Consider the following 19523-nt stretch of genomic DNA (forward strand, 5'->3'; position numbering starts at 1 on the left):
ATTGAAAATTAAAATGTTTTGAAACTGACTAAAAGGCACAAAATGAAATGAATATTAATAATTGATTAAAAAATAAAAATGAAATGAATCTGAATTCTTGAATATTAATATTAATGAATATATATATATATATATATATATATATATATATATATATGAAAAATCCCCCTACTTCATTTTTTGCCTAAACTTTTTTACCCAATTAATTAAATATTTTATTTGTCGAATAATTAATAAATCTTATTTGATAAGCAAATGTATAATGGAAATTAAGTAAAACCTATTAATTGATAATATTGCATAATATGGTATTTATATTGAGTACCTATATTTGTTTATATTGACTAATGAGTAATATGGTATTTTGACAATTATCACATGGTTACCCCATTTTAGTCAACAACAAATATTCACCGTGATGTTATTACCATAATAATAATAATAATAATAATAATAATAATAATAATAATAATAATAATAATAATAATGTTTTCATTACGTACTTTACTTTCTATCAAACCCATATTATTATTATTATTGGATACAAATATTATTTACAATTAAAATTTAATATGTATATAATAACAACAATAATAATGTTAATACTAATTATTTATGTTATTTACAATTAAAATTTAAATCTATCTATACTATTAAAAAATTAAAAAAATCATCCTTTGTAAAATTCTCACTCAAACAATATTAAATGTAAATTAAAAAAAGAAACTGATATTATTAATTAATTGAAAATATAAAAGTGTCTTAATGGAAAAGAAAACACACCGAAAATTAGAGGAGGGAGGGCGGTGCAAGTCAGGGGAAAGCCATGGAGAGGGATGTTTTTGGATGAGTGATCCCAAGACTGAAAATTGGATCTCAAAAATTCATTTTCATGACATTGATATTCTCGATGACATTGATATTGCATAATATTTTATTATAATTATTTCCATCCTAATTATTTCCTAGCTAAAATTAATGTATCAAAATATTAATTATTTATTAACAGAATTGCCTAATATTTTTATTTTATATTTAAAAGGTGTAATATTATTGGTACACAATGGATTATCATTCTATTCTGTGTAACTATTATAATACTTTTATGGTGATATATATATATATATATATATATATATATATATATATATATATATAAAAGGTATAATATTATTAGTACAATATCAATTATACGTGTCATAATATTATACCTTATAATATTATAAAGTATAATTGATTTTGTACTAATAATATTATATATATTAGTACAAAATAAATTATGCACGTCTTAATAATTAATAATTAATATTATTGCTTAATAATTATTTATGGTAATTCTCATCACTTTCTTTTGTGTAATTTTTATGATAATCTATATACATATTTTTATACTTAAGGTATAACATTATTAGCACAAAATAAATTATACTTACATTTTTTTTTTTGGATTTTCAAACGCACTTTTAGTATAATTGACTAATAATTATAATACATTGGAAAATGAAATGAATATTAATAATTGACTGAAAATAAAAAAATTATCCATAATTGAATAAAATGGAAAAAGAAACTGTCAAATTATTGCATTTTAATTTTTGACAATAATATTACACAATAGAATAAATCAAATCACAATTATATCATAAATGTTTCACACTTTCAAACAATAGAATGAAAATTAAAAATGGAACGGAAATATTTCAATAATAATATTCTACATCATCAAGTAAAGAAAAATTAAAAATGAAAAGGAAATATTTCAATAATAATAGTCTACATTATCAATAGTAAAAATATCACTGCATCTATATTCTAATTGACTAATTGACTGAAAATATAAAAGAAAATTGATATTAATGATCCATAATTGACTAAAAAAAACAAATGGTCAGATCATTGAATTATAATTAAAAATGAAGCAGAAATTGAAAATTAAACGAAAATATTTTAATAATAGTATTCTACAACATCAATAGTAAATGCATATTTTAAACAATAGTAAATGTAAATTAAAAATGAAACAAAAATATTCCAATAATAATATCTAAATCATCAATTAAAAATTGAATGAAAATTAGGTAAAAATATCACTGCATTTAATATTCTAATTGACTGAAAATAATAAAAAGAATAATTGGCTGAAAATGAATCTGATATTCTAATTGAATGAAAATAAAAAAGAACAATTGGTTGAAAATGAATATGATATTAATAATTGACTAAAAATATAAAAGGATCATTAATTGAGTAATATTCTACCACTATATATTTTCAACCGAGTAACATGTCCTGATGGACGGAAGGTGTTAGCTCTAGACGAGGATGGACAAAATTGTGTTGGCACTACCAATGTCGTCTACAAAGAGGTTTCAATAATGTGTAAATACAATCGGTGATATTATATTTTTTTAAATGACAAAATTGCTATATATCTAGACAAAAAAAAATATCTTCCATATATACAAATGAATTAAGATAGCAATTCATTGCTATAACTGGGTTGCTAGAGAACGAGCACATTTGCCAAATTTATAAAAAAAAATACTAAACGATGATAAATAAAATTTCCAAAATTACAGCACCGCATGCGTATATCTACATATTAGCTATTAATTTGAGCAATTATTTGCTCAAATTCAAGCAATGATAACATCAAAACACATAAATGATTAGAATCACATCTTCAATTGCACTATATAATATTTGATGTTCTAATTTCAATAATTATATATCAATCTAAATATTCTTAATATATTACAACAAATCTATTCCGTGCATCGCACGGGCGCAAATACTAGTAATAATATAATAATCACAAGAACGGTAGAATGATAATTTTTTAAGCAGGATGCAAAAGCTCTAGTGCTTTCAACAGAGTCCCTCTAAACCTATTCACATCAACCATAAAATCCTGCCCAATTAAGTACGCAAGAGTATAAGCTATCCACCCTTTGAAAGCAATGGAGCTAGAGTTCTTCAAACTACTCTCATTCTCACCAACTTTGTATTCTAAGTACCTCAATCCCATGTCCATTGAAGGCAGTTCAAAGTCATTCCTCGCCACCCAATTCATCCCCAGCCCCACGATCTGCACCACCACTGCGTTTTCCGGCAAGAACACCATGTTCGATAGCCCCGCCCCGTGCACCCCCACCATCACGTCGAAACCGTTCACCAATCTCGACACTCTGCTCATATTCCCGTCTGTTTCTTGTACGACAACCTCAAAGCCTAGGTCTTCCGCCATGGCCGAAACCTCGCCGGCGTTCAACAGCCGCCTGGTTTTGTTCCTCGCTATCACGAGTAGCCGCGGCGGCGGCGGCGGCTGCAATTTCTCGTTTGCGATAATATTGTCCCTTTTCAGGTTGTAAGCGTTTCTCAAGAACGCAGTGAAGTTTTTCATGGAAATGTGATCTGAAGAGGGGTTGATGCTGAACTCCTTGTTGGCTTTTAAACCGACGAGGATACTTGGAAAACAAAGGACGGCGTTTTCGCCGTCTTTTTCCCGGCCGTCGAGGTCGATGATTTCGTATCTCGACAACCTTTGCAACACTTCCTTAAACTTGTCGACCCAACTTTGACTTTTGTCGGTGACCAGAAACTGGACTTCTCCCTCGAACTCCCGGGACGTTAGGTAGAGAGGGATGATGAGGTCGGTGAAGTCGTGGAAGAGGTTTCCGGCGAAGCCTCCGGTGGAGAAAACGACGGCCGGGACATCGTAGTTTGTGGTGCAACGTGGGAGGATGCGTTGGTCGGAATGGTGCGGCACTTCCGCGATGGTCAGGTTTCGAACCCTCTTCAATGCGTATTGGTCGCGTTTTCGAGCGTAGGGTCTTATGGTCCACGACGAGGTAATATGTAGGTCGGAAACGACAAAAATGGTGGATGAGTTGCCGATGATAACTCTTATGTCGCCACTCGCCTCGCAGGTTTCTGATCTTTCCTGCTTCAGATCACAAATTGGTTTTGGTTCATCTCTAAAGAAACCTGAAAAAGATTACATTTTGATTACTCAACTTCACTACATTAATTAGGTTCGTCAGAGCCAAGACCTTATGGTCTAATGCCACTAGGGTTGGACTCTCATATGGGAGGTTATGAGTTTGAACTTCAGGGAGACATATGAAACTCTAATAGAGCTAGTAGCATTCAAAAAAAAAAAAAATTAAGTTCATTAGATTTTCGACAAATTTTTATGTGGACCATGGTACTTCAGTTATACCGTGTATAAATTTAGTCTTGAGTTATATGTGTAACCACCATCTTTTATGCATCAAGTGGCGATTTTAGTCCTAAAGTGACTAATTTGGTCCTTTCAAGACTAAAATTGTCACTCCATGCATAACTTAAGGGTTAAAGATGGTCACACATATAACTCTCTTTTATGCATCAAGTGGCGAATTTAGTCCTAAAGTGACTAATTTGGTCATTTCAGGACTAAAATCGTCACTCCATGCATAACTTTTTAGGGGTTAAAATGGTCACACATATAACTCTGAGACCTGTACCACGGATATAAATGCTATTTTCCCTATTTAAGTACATTATTATTTGTGTATTGAATGTACATTATTTAATAGTATACAAAATAATGTACTTTCAGTACTTAAATAATGTACTTTATGTACACAAATAATGTATTTTTAATATATTAAAAATGTACTTTTTATTTATGATCTACCAATTGTGTAGACCATGGTCCCTGGAATAATAAGGCGGGAAATTTTTGGGGAATATAAACACTTTTGTCCTTCAATTTTACCCGTGGTACATATTTAACCCCAGTATTATATGTGTGACCCTTTTTAACCCCTAACTTATGTTCAAAGTGACGATTTTAGTTCACTCGGGACTGTTTTTATAACAATTATGTCACTTAATAAAGTGGTTAATAAAATCTGGTCTTGAATGGAGTAAATTGTTACTTTGTACATAACTTAGGGGTTAAATATGACCACATATATAACTCAGAGACTAAGTCTGTGCCACGGATATAACTGGAGGATAAAAATATAATTTTTCCTGTATTAAATACTATATAAACAATTTGTGTCACAATATTGGATGCAAGTAGAGAGTGGGATGATGGTAAATAAGGACATACAAAGATGATTGTTAGGAGTGATGTAGAAAATGCAGAAGGTGAAAATGAGGATGAAGATGGCAATTAGAGTAGCACACCATCCCATTGTCTTTCTGTCTTGCCTGCTAAAACTTCTTGCCACAATCGCCTCATACTTCCACCCATTCTGCATCTCCATTACTACTGCTAGGCTTCTGCAAAAAACTGACACTGATATATAGATGAAACCAATAAATACTAGATCAGAGAATCCTCAATTGTTGTAGTTTTTGAGGAGTTTTTGCATGTATGATTAGGAAAGAGAAGATATGAGGGAAAAGAAAAAGGAAAAAAAAAATTGAAAACCAAAAAAAAAAAAAAAAAAGCGTCATTATAGTCGGGCACTGGGGTGCACTTCACGCGATGAGGGCCGAAAATAAGTGATTTTGGTGGGTCCCACAAGTCTGCCAAAAAACAAGTGCAGGGAGGAAAGGATTTTTTTTTTTTTTTTTTTTTTTTTTTTTTTTTTTTTACCTCTCTCCTCACCTTCTCTCCTCCACATAAGTTTACTTTTCTAAAAAACCTACCCAAAATGCATAGATGGGGATGCTCTAAGAAATTATGACGGTTGATTTACAAGAGGAACAAATTAAATGGTTAAAGAAGAGTGAATTAAGGAAGTTTAATTTGTCTTGAGAAAATATCATTTTTAGTCCCTCGACTATAATATATGTATCAATTTTAATCCTTAAATATTAACATTTTCAAATTAAGTGTGTGACCATTCAATTTGTACCACATTTGGTCCTGCCGTTAAATTTTTCGGTCAAATCACCGGTTTAATTTATTTAATTTTTATTTTAAAAATTATTTTAAAAATTTTTAAATTAAGAAAAAAAACTTAAAAATAAAAATAAAAATAAAAATAAAAAACGAAGGCCACCCCCCCTCCCCCCCTCCTCCTCATCTTTCCTCCTTTGTCTCCGCTAGAGACGAAGGAGGAAGGGAGCCCTCATTTCTTCCTTCGTCTTCGCCAGAGACGAAGGAGGAGGGTGAGGATGGCTGGCCTTTTTTAAAAAAAAAAAATAATTTAAAAATTATTAAATTAATTTTTAAATAAAAATTAAATAAATTAGTCGTCATTAGTGACTTGGTTAGAAAATTTAACGATAGAACCAATTGTGATACAAATTGAATAGTCATGTACCTAATTTGAAAATGTTAATCGTCAAGGACAAAATGTGATACAAATTCTCAAGGGCACCTCCACCATGTCGCTGTAACAAGATTTTAGGGTAATTCTTGAAGACTTGAACCATATTGAGCTAAGCTTCACCAGGCAAGAAAATACTGCTTTTCCGATATGTTTCTACCACCTTGAATCACGCATTGATATTACTGAATTAAAGGACTCATTAAATTAATAGAATGTTGAATAGTGAAAATATTTTTATCGTTTAGTGAAGCTTTATTTATTTATTTTTTCACTGTACGGAAGAAATAATGGGAATTACTCCGTATCAATTACCAAGGAATCAAACATAACATATTCCCCACGCATACCTGAATGAAAAAAAAAAAGTCAAACCTGGTTTGATTCCTGGAATCAAAATGAGTGGTGAGGTCAACTTCAACGTCTCAACTTGCAGGCTTCAATTTAGAGGTCAACATAAACTAACCTCAATAATCTCGAGATTTCTGAAAAGATTAATATTATATTGAGGATTCTAAAAATATCAGAGTAGATGAATCAATCTTATTATAGGAAACTAGCTACTTAATTGTACGTGCATTAGTGCATAATATAAAGAGATACATAGAACAATTAATCCTATTATTGGAAACTAACTAATTAATTCAGAAAACGTAACATTAATTTGACAGTTCAAAAAAAAGCAAATAAAAATATCAGTGAAAAATAATATCAATTATATCATACAAAATTAACTAATTAATTCTAGACAAAGATATGCGTCGTGTTATAGGAAATTAACTATTTAATTATTTCATAATTTTGGTAATTTTGTAAAATACGCAGCCATGCATGTACTTAATATAATGTAAAATACTCCGCATCATATATGTTGTGTATAATTGACAAGCACTTTGTGTTTAGATGACATGTAGTGAGCCCAATAGTGTAGTTTAAGTGGCAAATGAGCTCTTTTTGTGGGGGAGAATTTCGGGATATCCTGGGTTCGATTTCCACAAGTGACGATTCTTTTTGAGCCAGCTTCTGTGCCTCTCGGAGCGAACCGGGTGGACCTGGTTTACATCAAAAGAAAAAAAAAAAAAAAAAAGATGACATGTAGTCACTTTCTCATATGGGAGAAAAAAAAAAAAAAAAAAAAAAGATGACATGTAGTGACTTTCTCATATGGGAGGTTATAAGGTCAAGCCTCAATGGTGGCGCTGTTGACTCTTTGTGCTTCAATAGGTTGTGATAGTATAGAAAAAAATAATGCCAAGTAAGGTTGTGTTTTGAAATATCCGAAAAATGATTTCTAGAAACCATTTTTCGGGTTTCTATTGTTTAGTCGGGGAGAATGATGGTCAACAAAAATTGATCTCTAGTCAAAGAGAAAACAAGTCCATTTTTTTTTTCCGGAAAATGACTTCTAAGAGAAGTCATTTTCCGGAAAATCCAACGCAACTTTTCATGTTCTCCATCTTCTTCGTTGGTTTCCGTCGAGAACCAGATCGAAACCAGTTTTACTAACGAAAACCATTTACTAGTTTCTGTTGGAAACCAAAAGTTTTTATGGTTTCTGAAGTCGGAAACCAGTTTATTTTTTATGAAAGCATTTCTCTTTTTATTTTTTAATTTTTTATAAATAATATTGATTTTTTTAATACAGTTCTGCTTATTTTTTGGAAAATGATCCAAACACACTAAAAGACAATTTTTTGAAATGCAACCAAACACGGAAAAGGAAAATGTTTTCTGAAAAGTGACTCATTTTCCAAAAAATATTTTTTAAAAGTCATTTATCAGGTTTTCAAACACACCCTAATTTTGTTATGTATATAAAATTTTAGATCCCATGAGTATACTCGCATTGCCACTCATGACGCACAATTTCAAAAACTTGGAATAAGGTTCAAATTGGTCACTGAACGTAACCTGAAAATGCAATTAGGCCACTGAACAAAAAAAAAAAGTGCAATTAGGCCACTGAACACTCCAAAAATGTGCAATTTCACCTGATAGCAGGTTACCCTCAATTTTAGCAGGTTATCTGCTTATGTGGCAGCTGAGTTGGCATTTTTAATAAATTTTAATTAATTTTTAATAAATTTTAATAATAACTTTTTATTAAAATTTTTTTTTAAAAAATAAAAACGACTTTATTTTATTTTTTATTTAATTTTTTATAAAATTTATTATTAAAAATTATTAAAAATGCCAACTAAGCTGCCACGTAAGCAGGTAACATGCTAAAATTAATGGTAACATGCTATCCGGTAAAATTACATACGTTTGGAGAGTTCAGTGGCCTAATTGCACATTTTTTGAGTGTTCAATGGCCTAATTGCACTTTTTTTTTCGTTCAGTGACCTAATTGCATTTTCAGGTTACGTTCAGTGGCCAATTTGAACCTTATTCCCAAAAACTTTTACTATTAGTGCATGATTTTGATTTTTTTTTCCTCCTATTTAATCAATTTATTAGTGAAAATTTTATTAACTTCTCATTATCAGCAAGTTAATAACAAGGACATATTTGTCCTATAATAGAAAATTCTTGAAATTTTTTTTTTTCTAATTTAAACATTTTTATTTAATAAAAAGTTTTATAACTAATTGTTTAACTGATCATATTACGTAGCATAGAACATATACAACCTTGTAAAGAATCATAAATATTTCAAAAAAAAATCATATTACATATATAGCATATTAAACAAAAAATTTATTATATTTTCCAATTTAAATAATTGTATTATGTAAATTATATTATTTTGTTTTATTTAAATCCATGATTATGTAAAGATAACATACTAAAATTAATTTTGTTGATTTTGATCCCTTGTTATTAGGGGTGAGTAAGAATCCAGCAAATCTGCTCAAATTCACCAAATCTGCAAAATTTGCTCCCATCAAATTCGTATATCCACTTAAAGTGGATGGAATGTGGATCCATTTACTCATTTAGTATAAATCTGTATGTACTTGTAGACACAGAAAATTTGAAGGCGACAAGTGGACCGATTAAATTATTATCGAGCCTAATTTCAGGATTGATCATTAGTCCAAGTAAATTTGATTTGGGCTATTGAATTAAGTAATTAATTGGTCCAAGCTCATTTCATAATTGAATTATAATTATAATTATAATTTAAATATAATATGATTTTATTATATTTGAATTAGATAATTATAATTTAATTTAATTTGAATTTGAATTAGATGATAGAATAATGAACCTAGACTTGATTTTGGCAAGGTTCATTTTAGTAGATAATTAATTAATTTAATTTAATAAAAATTAGTGGAGTTTGTTGAGGGATTTTAGTTACAAACTTCACTATAAATAGAGCCTCAATTCCATTCTTCAAATCACACCTTAAATACATTGAGAACAATTTGAAGACTTGAGAGCTTGAAGGCATTGCAGAACGCTTAACAACTTGAAGACTTGAAGATTTGAGAGCTCTTTTGAAGGCATTTGAAGATCTTGAAGAATTAAAGGCATTTTTTTGCAGGTTTTAAAGATCTTGAAGCAACTTGAAGCCTTTTTGTAGGTACTTTGAAGATCTTGGAGCCTTTTGAAGGCAACTTGAAGCCATTGCAGGCGCTTTAATTAATGTTTTGCAGAGTTAATTGCTTCGGAGCTTGATGTTTGCTGTTGAAGATCACGCCTTCTCCGGGAGGGGTCTCTGTCGCCGGTCACTTTTTTGCCTGAAAATATACCGGAATGTCGCCGGATTTGTAATGACCTGGGATAGCAGGTCATTTACCTGTATTTGGGCTTCATTGCATCAAAATACATTATTAAGAGGTGTAATTGCTTCTTAAAAAAGTTGGAAGGCCTAATTGACTTTTGAGCAATAGTTTGAGGGTATATTTGACCCTTTTCCCTATATTTATTATTGGAATATATAATTTTTGAATAAACAAAATTGTTCCCAACAAAAACGTTTTATAGAATTTAATTACTTTATCAAGAATTTAATTAATTAAAAAGTACCCATTGAAACTATATGTCCCAAGTTCCCAACCGAATGAAGGTGCATTGGGCTTGAATGCTTTATCCAAAGAGTGATCCACGAGAAGTTGGGGATTACAGGTCATATGCTGGACACGGGTAACATCTTTTTTTTTTTTTTTTTTTTTTTTTTTTTTTAATTTCAGATTCGTTATAAGAGTATATGTTCATAATTTTATTACTATATGTTCATAATTGTAAGTTTATAATGTCAGAGCTCTATGTTCATAATTCAATAACTGTACATTCATAATTCCGTAACTGTACCTTCATAATTCAATAACTGTAACTTCATAATTTTTCGAAGCTCTATGTTTACAATTTTAGAGCTCTATGTTCACAATTTTATCACTATATGTTCATATTGTAAGTTCATAATGTCAGAGCTCTGTGTTCATAATTCCATAACTGTATATTCATAATTGCATAACTGTACATTCATAATTGCATAATTGTACATTCATAATTCCGTAACTGTACATTCATAATTCAATAACTGTAAAATCATAATTTTCGAAACTCCATGTTCACAATTTTAGAGCTCTATGTTCATAATTTTATTACAATATGTTCATAATTGTAAGTTAATAATGTCAGAATTCTGTGTTTATAATTTTATAACTTACATTCATAATGTCATTACTGTACATTCATAATGCCATAACTGTACATTCATAATCCCGTAACTGTACATTCATAATGACACAAACGAATAACGTCGTTAACGCCGTTAACGGCGAGACAAAATCAATTTTTTTTTAACTGAAATGACACGTTTTTCTTAAAAACAACGTCGTTTTGGACTCGTGTCCACAATGCATTGTGGACAAGGGTCCAGGGCATAATTTGCCACAGGTCATGCAATTAGATTAGAAAAGGGTAAGGGTGCCAAAATTATTATAAATAAATAAACCCTATATTTTTTTGAATAAAATAAACCCTATATTAATTTCACCATGAATTTGTATACAGAATATTGCTACTTATTGAAGTCGAAATTATACTATGGATCATAGTCTACTTTGCATTGTAAACCTTAGTGCGAAATGACATTCAAATTATGTATATGCAATTATCATATTATTTGTCTAGAGTAAATAAATTATGTGTATGTGAATATATTTAAGACACATGATATGTTAACTACAGACACATAATATGCTAACAATATATTGGCCTTGTTTGGTAAATAGTTGTTAGTTGTTAGCTGATTGAGTTAATTAGAAGGTATTACTAGTTGATCGATAACATAGTTGATGGTAGAAAAATGTTTGGTAAATTAACTGTTAGTTGATGGCTGTATGGTATAAATTCTTTTTTCAAAAAGCTAATTGAAAAATTGCTTTGAGTAGCTTTTTGAATTTTAGCATTTTGGAGTTAAAAAAACTAATTAACAAAACACTTATATTGATTTTTTAACCAAGTTAAAGAGCCAATAGTGGTTAAATAAGCCAAAATTGGCCTATAGGCTAACTATTTGACCAATTATGTATTTACACGCAACAAATTATGTGCTTTCGATTTATTTATATACACATAATATGTTAAATGAAGGCAAATAATATGTTAACTATAAACACATATTTTTTGGACTAAGATCTACAATGCAAGGTGAACTATGATCCATAATATAACAATGGTTAATTAAGAGCTAAGTGTTTTAATTAGTGTTTACTTAGTATTTAATTTCTCCATCTACTCCTTGCTTATTAACCCATTTCAAATTGTCAAAATATTGTTTAGTATTATCAAATAGCGTACATTGTAATAGAGTCAGTAGCATTAAAAAAAAAAAAAAAAAAAAAGTAAAACTACCGATGAGGTTCCTATACTATTAAGATTTTATTCAATATAGTTTTCATATTTTAATTTTGTTCAATTTTTAGTTCTTATACTTTAAAATATGGAAAATACTTGGTGTACTTCTATTTTATACTCCTAATTTGTACTCCCTCTCACATATTTTTTATGTAGACATTTTTTTGTGGACCCACATGATGAAAATAATCAATCCTAATTTGCCACCTCAGGGAGTACAAATGAGGTCATGAGGGAGTATAATTTGGGAGTGCATGTAGTAGAACTCAATATAAAATGACTTTCTCACAAAGCTCAAAAAAATTGCTTTGAGCAGCTTTTTAAATTTTTGTATTTTAGAGAAATAAGCTGTTATAAAAAGCTAATTAATCAAACACGCATATTACTTGTTTAACCAAGTCAAATAGCTAATAGTGGTCAAACAATTCAAAATTGGTCGATAGACTAACTATTTACCAAACAAGGTTTGTCTTTATTTGTTTGATATCCTTCTAATAATAGTATTGCATTGAGTTTTACTACATGGACTCCCAAACTCTACTCTCTTGTCACTTTTACTCCCTGATATGTATGTCAAACATTGATAGGTTTATCTTCATTCTGTAGGTCTTAATAAAGATATCTACATTAAAAATTTGTCTGAGAAAGTAAAATGTGAGTAGATTTTGGGAGTCAATAGTATTTTTTGTACTCCACCATTGCTCACGACTAAAGGTTTGGTGGTTTAGTTATACATTGACTTCTACATTTCTGGGAACATTGCATGCCCTTTTCTACGGAAATTCATTCTTAGAATTGAAGGAATAATATATGATTAGATTCTCCTTTCTAATAGTTAATTGTAATTAATTTGACATAAATAATTTTAAATTATTAGTTCCAGATCATATTTTATCAGTTTCCAAAATTTTTATATGGTTTATGGTTTAGTGTTATTTACACCTCATAATAAATCTTTAAGTTACAAGTGTTGCAATGTCAAAGAGTTTCCTTCAATAATTCTTTAGTCCTAACACATGATTGAATACTAATACAAAATTGCCAAAATAGGCGTTTGTTGTAGGACAGACATGTATACCACAAATATGTAATTAATGTTGTGAGAAATTAGTTTTTCTTTGGGTGATCCAGTTTCCCCTTGTTAGGAATATATCATTAGGAATATATCAGAAGCGAATAATTGAACAATTAAGAATTATAAAAAAAAATAATAGGAAAAATATAAAAATGACAAAATAGGAAATTGCTAATTGAGAAGATGAATGAGGAGAAAAAGGAGGTAGATGTAATAGTTTGACCCTATGAAACACCAAGTTCCATAACCAAATCTCGTAGCCAAGTAGCTTTTTTGACACCCTCTGTTGCTGCAATATATTCTGCCTCAATCGTAGATAATGCAACAATAGATTGAAGTGTAGCTTTCCAACTAATTGCACATTTACAAAAAGTGAACATATAATTGGAAAGCGATTGACGTCTGTCAAGATCACCACCATAATCAAAATTCACAATGTTAGTAGATAACTAGATATAGAAGAATTCCGATATAAAACCAAGCACAAAGAGGAAGTACCATTTTGGTACCGTAGAATTCATTTTTCCAGCGTTGGGGCCACATAAACATCAGACCAGGGTCGATTTTTAGATTTTTATGGCTCCGTTCTTGTAAATAAATGAGGCCCTACTAAAAGAGGTATAAGCAAGATTTGAAGCTCAAATCTCGAAGATGAAATACAATAAACACACATTTCTACCATTCCTCCATGTAGTCTTTTAAGATTAATAACATTTTTTTTTTTTTAATTTCTTAACTAGCTAGGTAAAAATTAAATATTGGACGACCCTCTAAAATTTGAGGCTCAGTGCTGTTGCAAAGCTGGCACAGCCCAAAATCCGACATTAGAAGATAACTTAAAATGTACACCAAGTGGAGTAGACATAGGCTTACATGCAATTTGACATATTGAATTGATCAAGCACATTCTCAACATGCTTTTTCTGGGATAGATAAAGTTTACCAGTTTAACGATCCATGAGTATCTCCATGCCAAAAATCTTCTTTGTTGCACCAAGGTCTTTTATCTCAAATTCATTTCTTAGTTAAGACTTCAACTTATCAACAAGAAATATATTAAGGGAAGCAATGAGCATATCATCAACATAAAGTAGAAGATAAACAAAAGACCCATTAAAAAATTATTTAAAATAGACACAACTGTCATATTGACTTCTTGAGAATCTTTTCCCTAACATACCAGCATCGAAATTCTTCTCCTTCATTGTTGACTTTGGAATTTGTGTGGGTGTTAGTTGAATTGGATTAGAACTAGAAAGAAAAACAACAATGCAGGATCCTGTTTTAGCTAAAAGTTTTAGTCGAAATGAACGAAAGAGATTTGGGTATGGAGGTTTAGTTCTGATTCTGATCATCATTTTGAGCTGCATGGTTTTCAAGCCTCATCTTCATCCACTCTTCATGAGTAAGTCCTTTTTAATTCTTGAAAAATTGATTCATTGTTAATTGCTTCGTTGATGAGCTTCAATTCACTTCTGGCTCATACTTGTTGGGCGGAAGCCTAAAGGGTTAAGTCCAGGCACTAGTTAGCTAAGAGATTGTCGGGCGCAAGTCTGAAGGGCCAAGTTTTTTATCAGGGATTAGGGAATTCTTTGACATATGTCTAAAAAGTTAAGTCCACCACCCGAGTGACTAGGAGATTCTTGGACAGAGGTATAAATGGCCAAGTCCAACACCGGGTGGTTAGGGAATTGTTGAGCAGAGTTATGAAGGGTCAATTTAGTCCAACAGTAGTTAGGGGATTGTTGGGCGGAGTTTGGAAGGATCAATTCCAGCACCGGGTGGTTAGGAATTCTTAAACTTAGGCCCAAAGAGCCAAGTCCAACACTTGTTATGTAGGTATAAAGAAATAAAGTTGTGTTTTCACTATTAGTTATACTTTTTGTTACAATGGTAAACCCTCGATTCTAACAAGTGATTTCTGACATAGTGGTAAGCGCCTGATTTAACACTTGTATTGCTCTTTTTTTTTTTTTTGTTGCTTCAGTTGGGGAAGTGATGAACCTGCAATTATCCATCACTGCAACGACGCAGGACTTGCTTGTCCTCAACGACACAACATTTCCCCGCGCAATGGGTAATTATAACACACTAATGTTCATCATCAAATTGTGTTACGATAATGTTTTGTGGGGTGTGAATTTGATTTTTAATTTGAATTTTGAAGTATGGGTTCTTGGTTGTACTGTGCAGCAAAGGAAGAAAAGGAGGTGAAGCCAATCTGCAATTTGTTGGAAGCTCGATCTGATTATTGTGAGATGAAAGGGGACATAAGAGTGGTGGGAAATTCATCAAAAATATTCCTCGTCACGCATGATGATCTGTCTGGTCGGACTGCCAATTCTTCTTGGACCCTCCGGCCATATCCAAGAAAAGACAGCGCCGCCGCAATGGCGCAAGTCAAGAACTGGACAGTAAAATTGGTCCAAGAAACCGCAGAAATCCCCAAATGCGGCGCCTTCCATGGCTACCCGGCAGTGCTATTCTCCCAGGGAGGCTTCTCCGGCAACCATTTCCACGATTTCACCGATCTTTTAGTCCCCATTTTCGCCGCGTCCCAGCACTTCAACGGCGACGTGCATTTTCTCGCCACAGATTACCGGAAATGGTGGACTGGCAAGTACAGGATGCTGTTGGGCCGCCTGTCCAAACATCAGGTCACCGAAATCGACAACGACAACGTTGTCCAGTGTTTTCCTAGTATCACTGTCGGCCTAAAATGCCACAAGGAGTTAGGCATCGACTCCTCAAAGTTCCCAAACAAAGTCTCCATGAAACACTTCAAGACTTTCCTCAGAACCACATTTTCCTTGCCAAGAACCCAATCCATTTCATTGGGCAATGCTGAGGATTCAGGAAGCCCGAGAAGGCCTAGATTGATGATGATATCGAGGAAGAAAACACGGATGGTGATGAACGAGGACGAAGTCCTCGAAATGGCAGAGAAACTAGGCTATGAAGTGGTGAAAGCGGAGGCGAGCATTTCGACCAATCTGTCAACATTTGCAGGGGTGGTGAATTCCTGTGATGTGCTGATGGGGGTGCATGGAGCAGGGCTAACAAACATGGTGTTCTTGCCCGATAATGGCGTCGTGATTCAGGTGATCCCATTGGGGGAAATAGATGGTTTTGGGATGAGGGATTTTGGGTACCCTTCTGCATATTTGAATGTGAAGTATTTGGAGTATAAGATTGGGGTGAATGAGAGTTCTTTGGTGGATAGTTATCCACTTGATGATGCTGTGTTTAAGGATCCACAGTCCATTCATAGGAAGGGATGGACGGTACTTAGATCAATTTACTTGGACCAACAAAATGTGAGGATTGATGTTAACAGGTTTAGAGCCACTTTAGTTCAAGCTCTTACACTTCTGCAACATTAGAGAGAGCTCAGATATGATCTTAGATTCATTGGTAGTACATATTTTTGATAATAATAATAGTCACATAATTGTAATAATGCTCCTTTATCCTCTTTCTCTTATTATATAAAATAATTCTATACAAAATTTTGGTTTGTAATTGCTTTTTTTGGGAGTTAATTTCATCTTTCAAAGTATTGTTAAAATGAGATTGGAGACATAAAGAGCTTGTTAAAATGAGATTGAAGGTTTCTGGCTGATTCAATATGTTTATAGGGAAGCAAAGAGGGTATTAGATGACCATATACATTTTGGGGTTTAATTGGTAAATAGTTGTTAGCTGATTGAGTTAATTAGTTTGACAAGTTGATAGCATTAGTTGATTGTAAAAAGATGTTTAGTAAATTAGTTATTAGCTGATTACATACAAATGGAAAATACTTGGTGTACTTCCATTTTATACTCCCAATTTGTACTCCCTCTCACATATTTTTGATGTAGACATTTTTCTGTGGACCCATATGATGAAAATAATCCATCTTAATTTGCCACCTCAGGGAATGCAAATGAGGGAGTATAATTTGAAATTGCATGTAGTAGAACTCTTAAAATATTGTACAAATAATTAAAATCGCCTCAAGTGTCATGTTAACATAATTATTGACAAGACATTAGCATCATCAATGCCATATTAGCAATTTAATGTTGGCATGTCAACTTATACATTATGTTATTAGTATTTAAAATTAATTAATTACATCACTAATATATTATATTAACATGTCAAAAATAAAGAATTGGACAATACTTGATTGTAATGATAATGAGATTTGAACTTTTTCACCTATTACGTAAATAAGGCCACCCATTACCACCGTACCCTACCAAGTACTCACCTTAGTATTTTAGTTGCAAGAATTAATTAAAGAGCATTATAAACTGAGAATTGTAGAACATTTCATTTGTATTTTTTTAAAAAAAAAGTTCCATAAAATTCAGAATAATTTGATATGTAAAACTTTTTAAATTTATGTTGATAAAAATTTAATAATGACAAATAAATTTTAAAATTTCTAAAGTATTTTGGTCTATAATATTTTTTTTTAACAATTAACACTTTTTATATTTTTTATTAATAAAATGCATGTTACTTCGGAGTATTAGTTTATCATAAACTTAACATTAATAAAAAAAAAAAATTGGACAGCTAATGTTAATTTCTTTTATTTGAACAAACTTAAGTCGCATGTACTTTTAATACAAAATTTTAAATTATTAATTGTTAAAAAAAAAACAACAAGAATAAAAAATTTAACTCTTCATAATTATTTATAATTTTTAATTTTTTATCAACATAAATTAAAAGCATTTTTATTTTATAATGATCCTTAATCATGTTTAAGTGTGGCCTTTGTTTATAACAAATCCATAAAATTTTGACGTTAATTACATTTTGTTTACATAAGTATGAGTAGGAAACTCGAACACCCAAAGAAAAATTAGTTTCTCACAACATTAATTACATATTTGTGGTATACATGTCTGTTCTACAACAAACACTATTTTGGTCAATTTTGTATTAGTATGCAATCATGTGTTAGGATAAAGAATTGAAGTAAACTCTTAAGTTTGACATTCCAACACTTATGATTTGTTATGAGGTGTAAATACCCCTAAACTATATAATTTGTCAAATAGAATGATAAAAAATTTGGAAAATGATAAAATATGATGTTGAACTAATAATTGAAAATTCTTTATGTCAAATTAATTACAATTAAGTATTAGAAAGGATAATCTAATCATAGCATGTATGTATATATTATTCCTTCTAAGAATGAATTTCCGTAGAAAAGGCCAAAAGGGCATGCAATATAATGTTCCCAGAAATGTAGAATTGAAGTCAATGTATAACCACCTAAACCTGTAGAAGTCAACGTATAACCCAGAAATTGCACAACTGGGGAGATTATGGCCCAGGGAGGCTACAGCCGGAGTATAATAACGTATTATTTTCACTACAAATTTACTACGGAGTAATTAGTCACTACGACTCTTATATATATATATATGATGATACCACCCAAAATGAACGGTAAATATTTTAAATTTATTCTGGTATTAGATACAAAGTCAATATGATTTTCACACTTTTTGACTTCGAGTTTGTATGAGAGATATGGTACCGATCTGCACCATAACCTTTTTACAATATTGATTTAGTTTTAAAAGTTATGTTTTAGTATCTTTACTTTAATTTCCAAGTATTATTTATTGTTTAGCATATAATATATATATATATATATATATATATATATATATATATATATGTGTGTGTGTGTGTGTGTGTGTGTGTGTGTGTGTGTGTGTGTGTGTGTGTTTAGTTGAGATGGATTACATGATTCAATCTGGTATCAAAACTAACATCATGCAAAAGGTGACTATGGTCAATCGTTATATCGTGCACCAGGGTGCACAATGCATTGTGCGTCCAAAAAAATTTATGTTTTATATGTATAGAATTGTATAGTAGAATATACAAAAACTCCTAACATAATACACATAAACTATTACACATATAATATACATAAACCCTTAACATAATACGCATGAACTAGTCTTAACATAATACACATAAACTCTTAATATAATACACATAAACTCTTAACATAATACACATAGACACAAAAAAATAAAATTGTAACGGGATTGAACGGACAGACACCGCGTCAACTCCCCCAACTTATAGAAACGACGTTGTTGTGCGCCCTAGTGCACGATATACTTTGCCGACTATGGTCCACATATTACTTGGAATCCGTTAAAAGTAATCGGATCCAACTATCGGTTTAGTTTTTTAATAGAGATGAAACAATGGTTCTAAAAGTGACTTAAAGTGGTACTCGTCCAAATTTGTTGAATAAAGATGCTACACCTACTCCCCAATGTTTAATTTTTATTAGATGAAATAAAAATAATGAACAAAATCATAGTCCA

The 19523-nt window shown here is 31.2% G+C and overlaps 2 protein-coding genes across 2 annotated transcripts; one reads left to right on the forward strand and one right to left on the reverse strand.

The window, feature by feature from the left end:
- Window positions 1-2839: 2839 nt before the first annotated feature.
- LOC109163045 (protein O-linked-mannose beta-1,4-N-acetylglucosaminyltransferase 2-like) lies at window positions 2840-5261 on the reverse strand. Its single transcript, XM_019311766.1, has 2 exons — window positions 5105-5261; window positions 2840-3987 (listed from the first exon to the last, which is right to left on the reverse strand). The coding sequence occupies exons 1-2, from the start codon at window positions 5259-5261 to the stop codon at window positions 2840-2842; spliced, it is 1305 nt and encodes a 434-aa protein (XP_019167311.1).
- Window positions 5262-14361: 9100 nt separating this feature from the next.
- LOC109163046 lies at window positions 14362-16547 on the forward strand. The gene is made up of 3 exons (XM_019311768.1): window positions 14362-14569; window positions 15152-15241; window positions 15358-16547. Exons 1-3 carry the CDS (start codon window positions 14434-14436, stop codon window positions 16545-16547), a joined length of 1416 nt encoding a protein of 471 aa, XP_019167313.1. The 5' UTR covers window positions 14362-14433.
- Window positions 16548-19523: the final 2976 nt, after the last annotated feature.

Source organism: Ipomoea nil, unplaced genomic scaffold (genome assembly GCF_001879475.1).
Source record: "Ipomoea nil cultivar Tokyo-kokei standard unplaced genomic scaffold, Asagao_1.1 scaffold2975, whole genome shotgun sequence".
Classification (NCBI taxonomy): domain Eukaryota; kingdom Viridiplantae; phylum Streptophyta; class Magnoliopsida; order Solanales; family Convolvulaceae; genus Ipomoea; species Ipomoea nil.

What these genes read in the sequence shown, in the direction of transcription:
- LOC109163045 (XM_019311766.1), bottom strand. Translation starts at nt 5,261, where the DNA reads ATGGAGATGCAGAATGGGTGGAAGTATGAGGCGATTGTGGCAAGAAGT. An exon ending in CACTCCTAACAATCATCTTT is followed by an intron (nt 3,988 to 5,104) that starts GTATGTCCTTAT and finishes AATCTTTTTCAG; the next exon opens with GTTTCTTTAGAGATGAACCA.
- LOC109163046 (XM_019311768.1), top strand. Translation starts at nt 14,434, where the DNA reads ATGCAGGATCCTGTTTTAGCTAAAAGTTTTAGTCGAAATGAACGAAAG. An exon ending in TCTTCATCCACTCTTCATGA is followed by an intron (nt 14,570 to 15,151) that starts GTAAGTCCTTTT and finishes TTGTTGCTTCAG; the next exon opens with TTGGGGAAGTGATGAACCTG. An exon ending in AACATTTCCCCGCGCAATGG is followed by an intron (nt 15,242 to 15,357) that starts GTAATTATAACA and finishes TGTACTGTGCAG; the next exon opens with CAAAGGAAGAAAAGGAGGTG.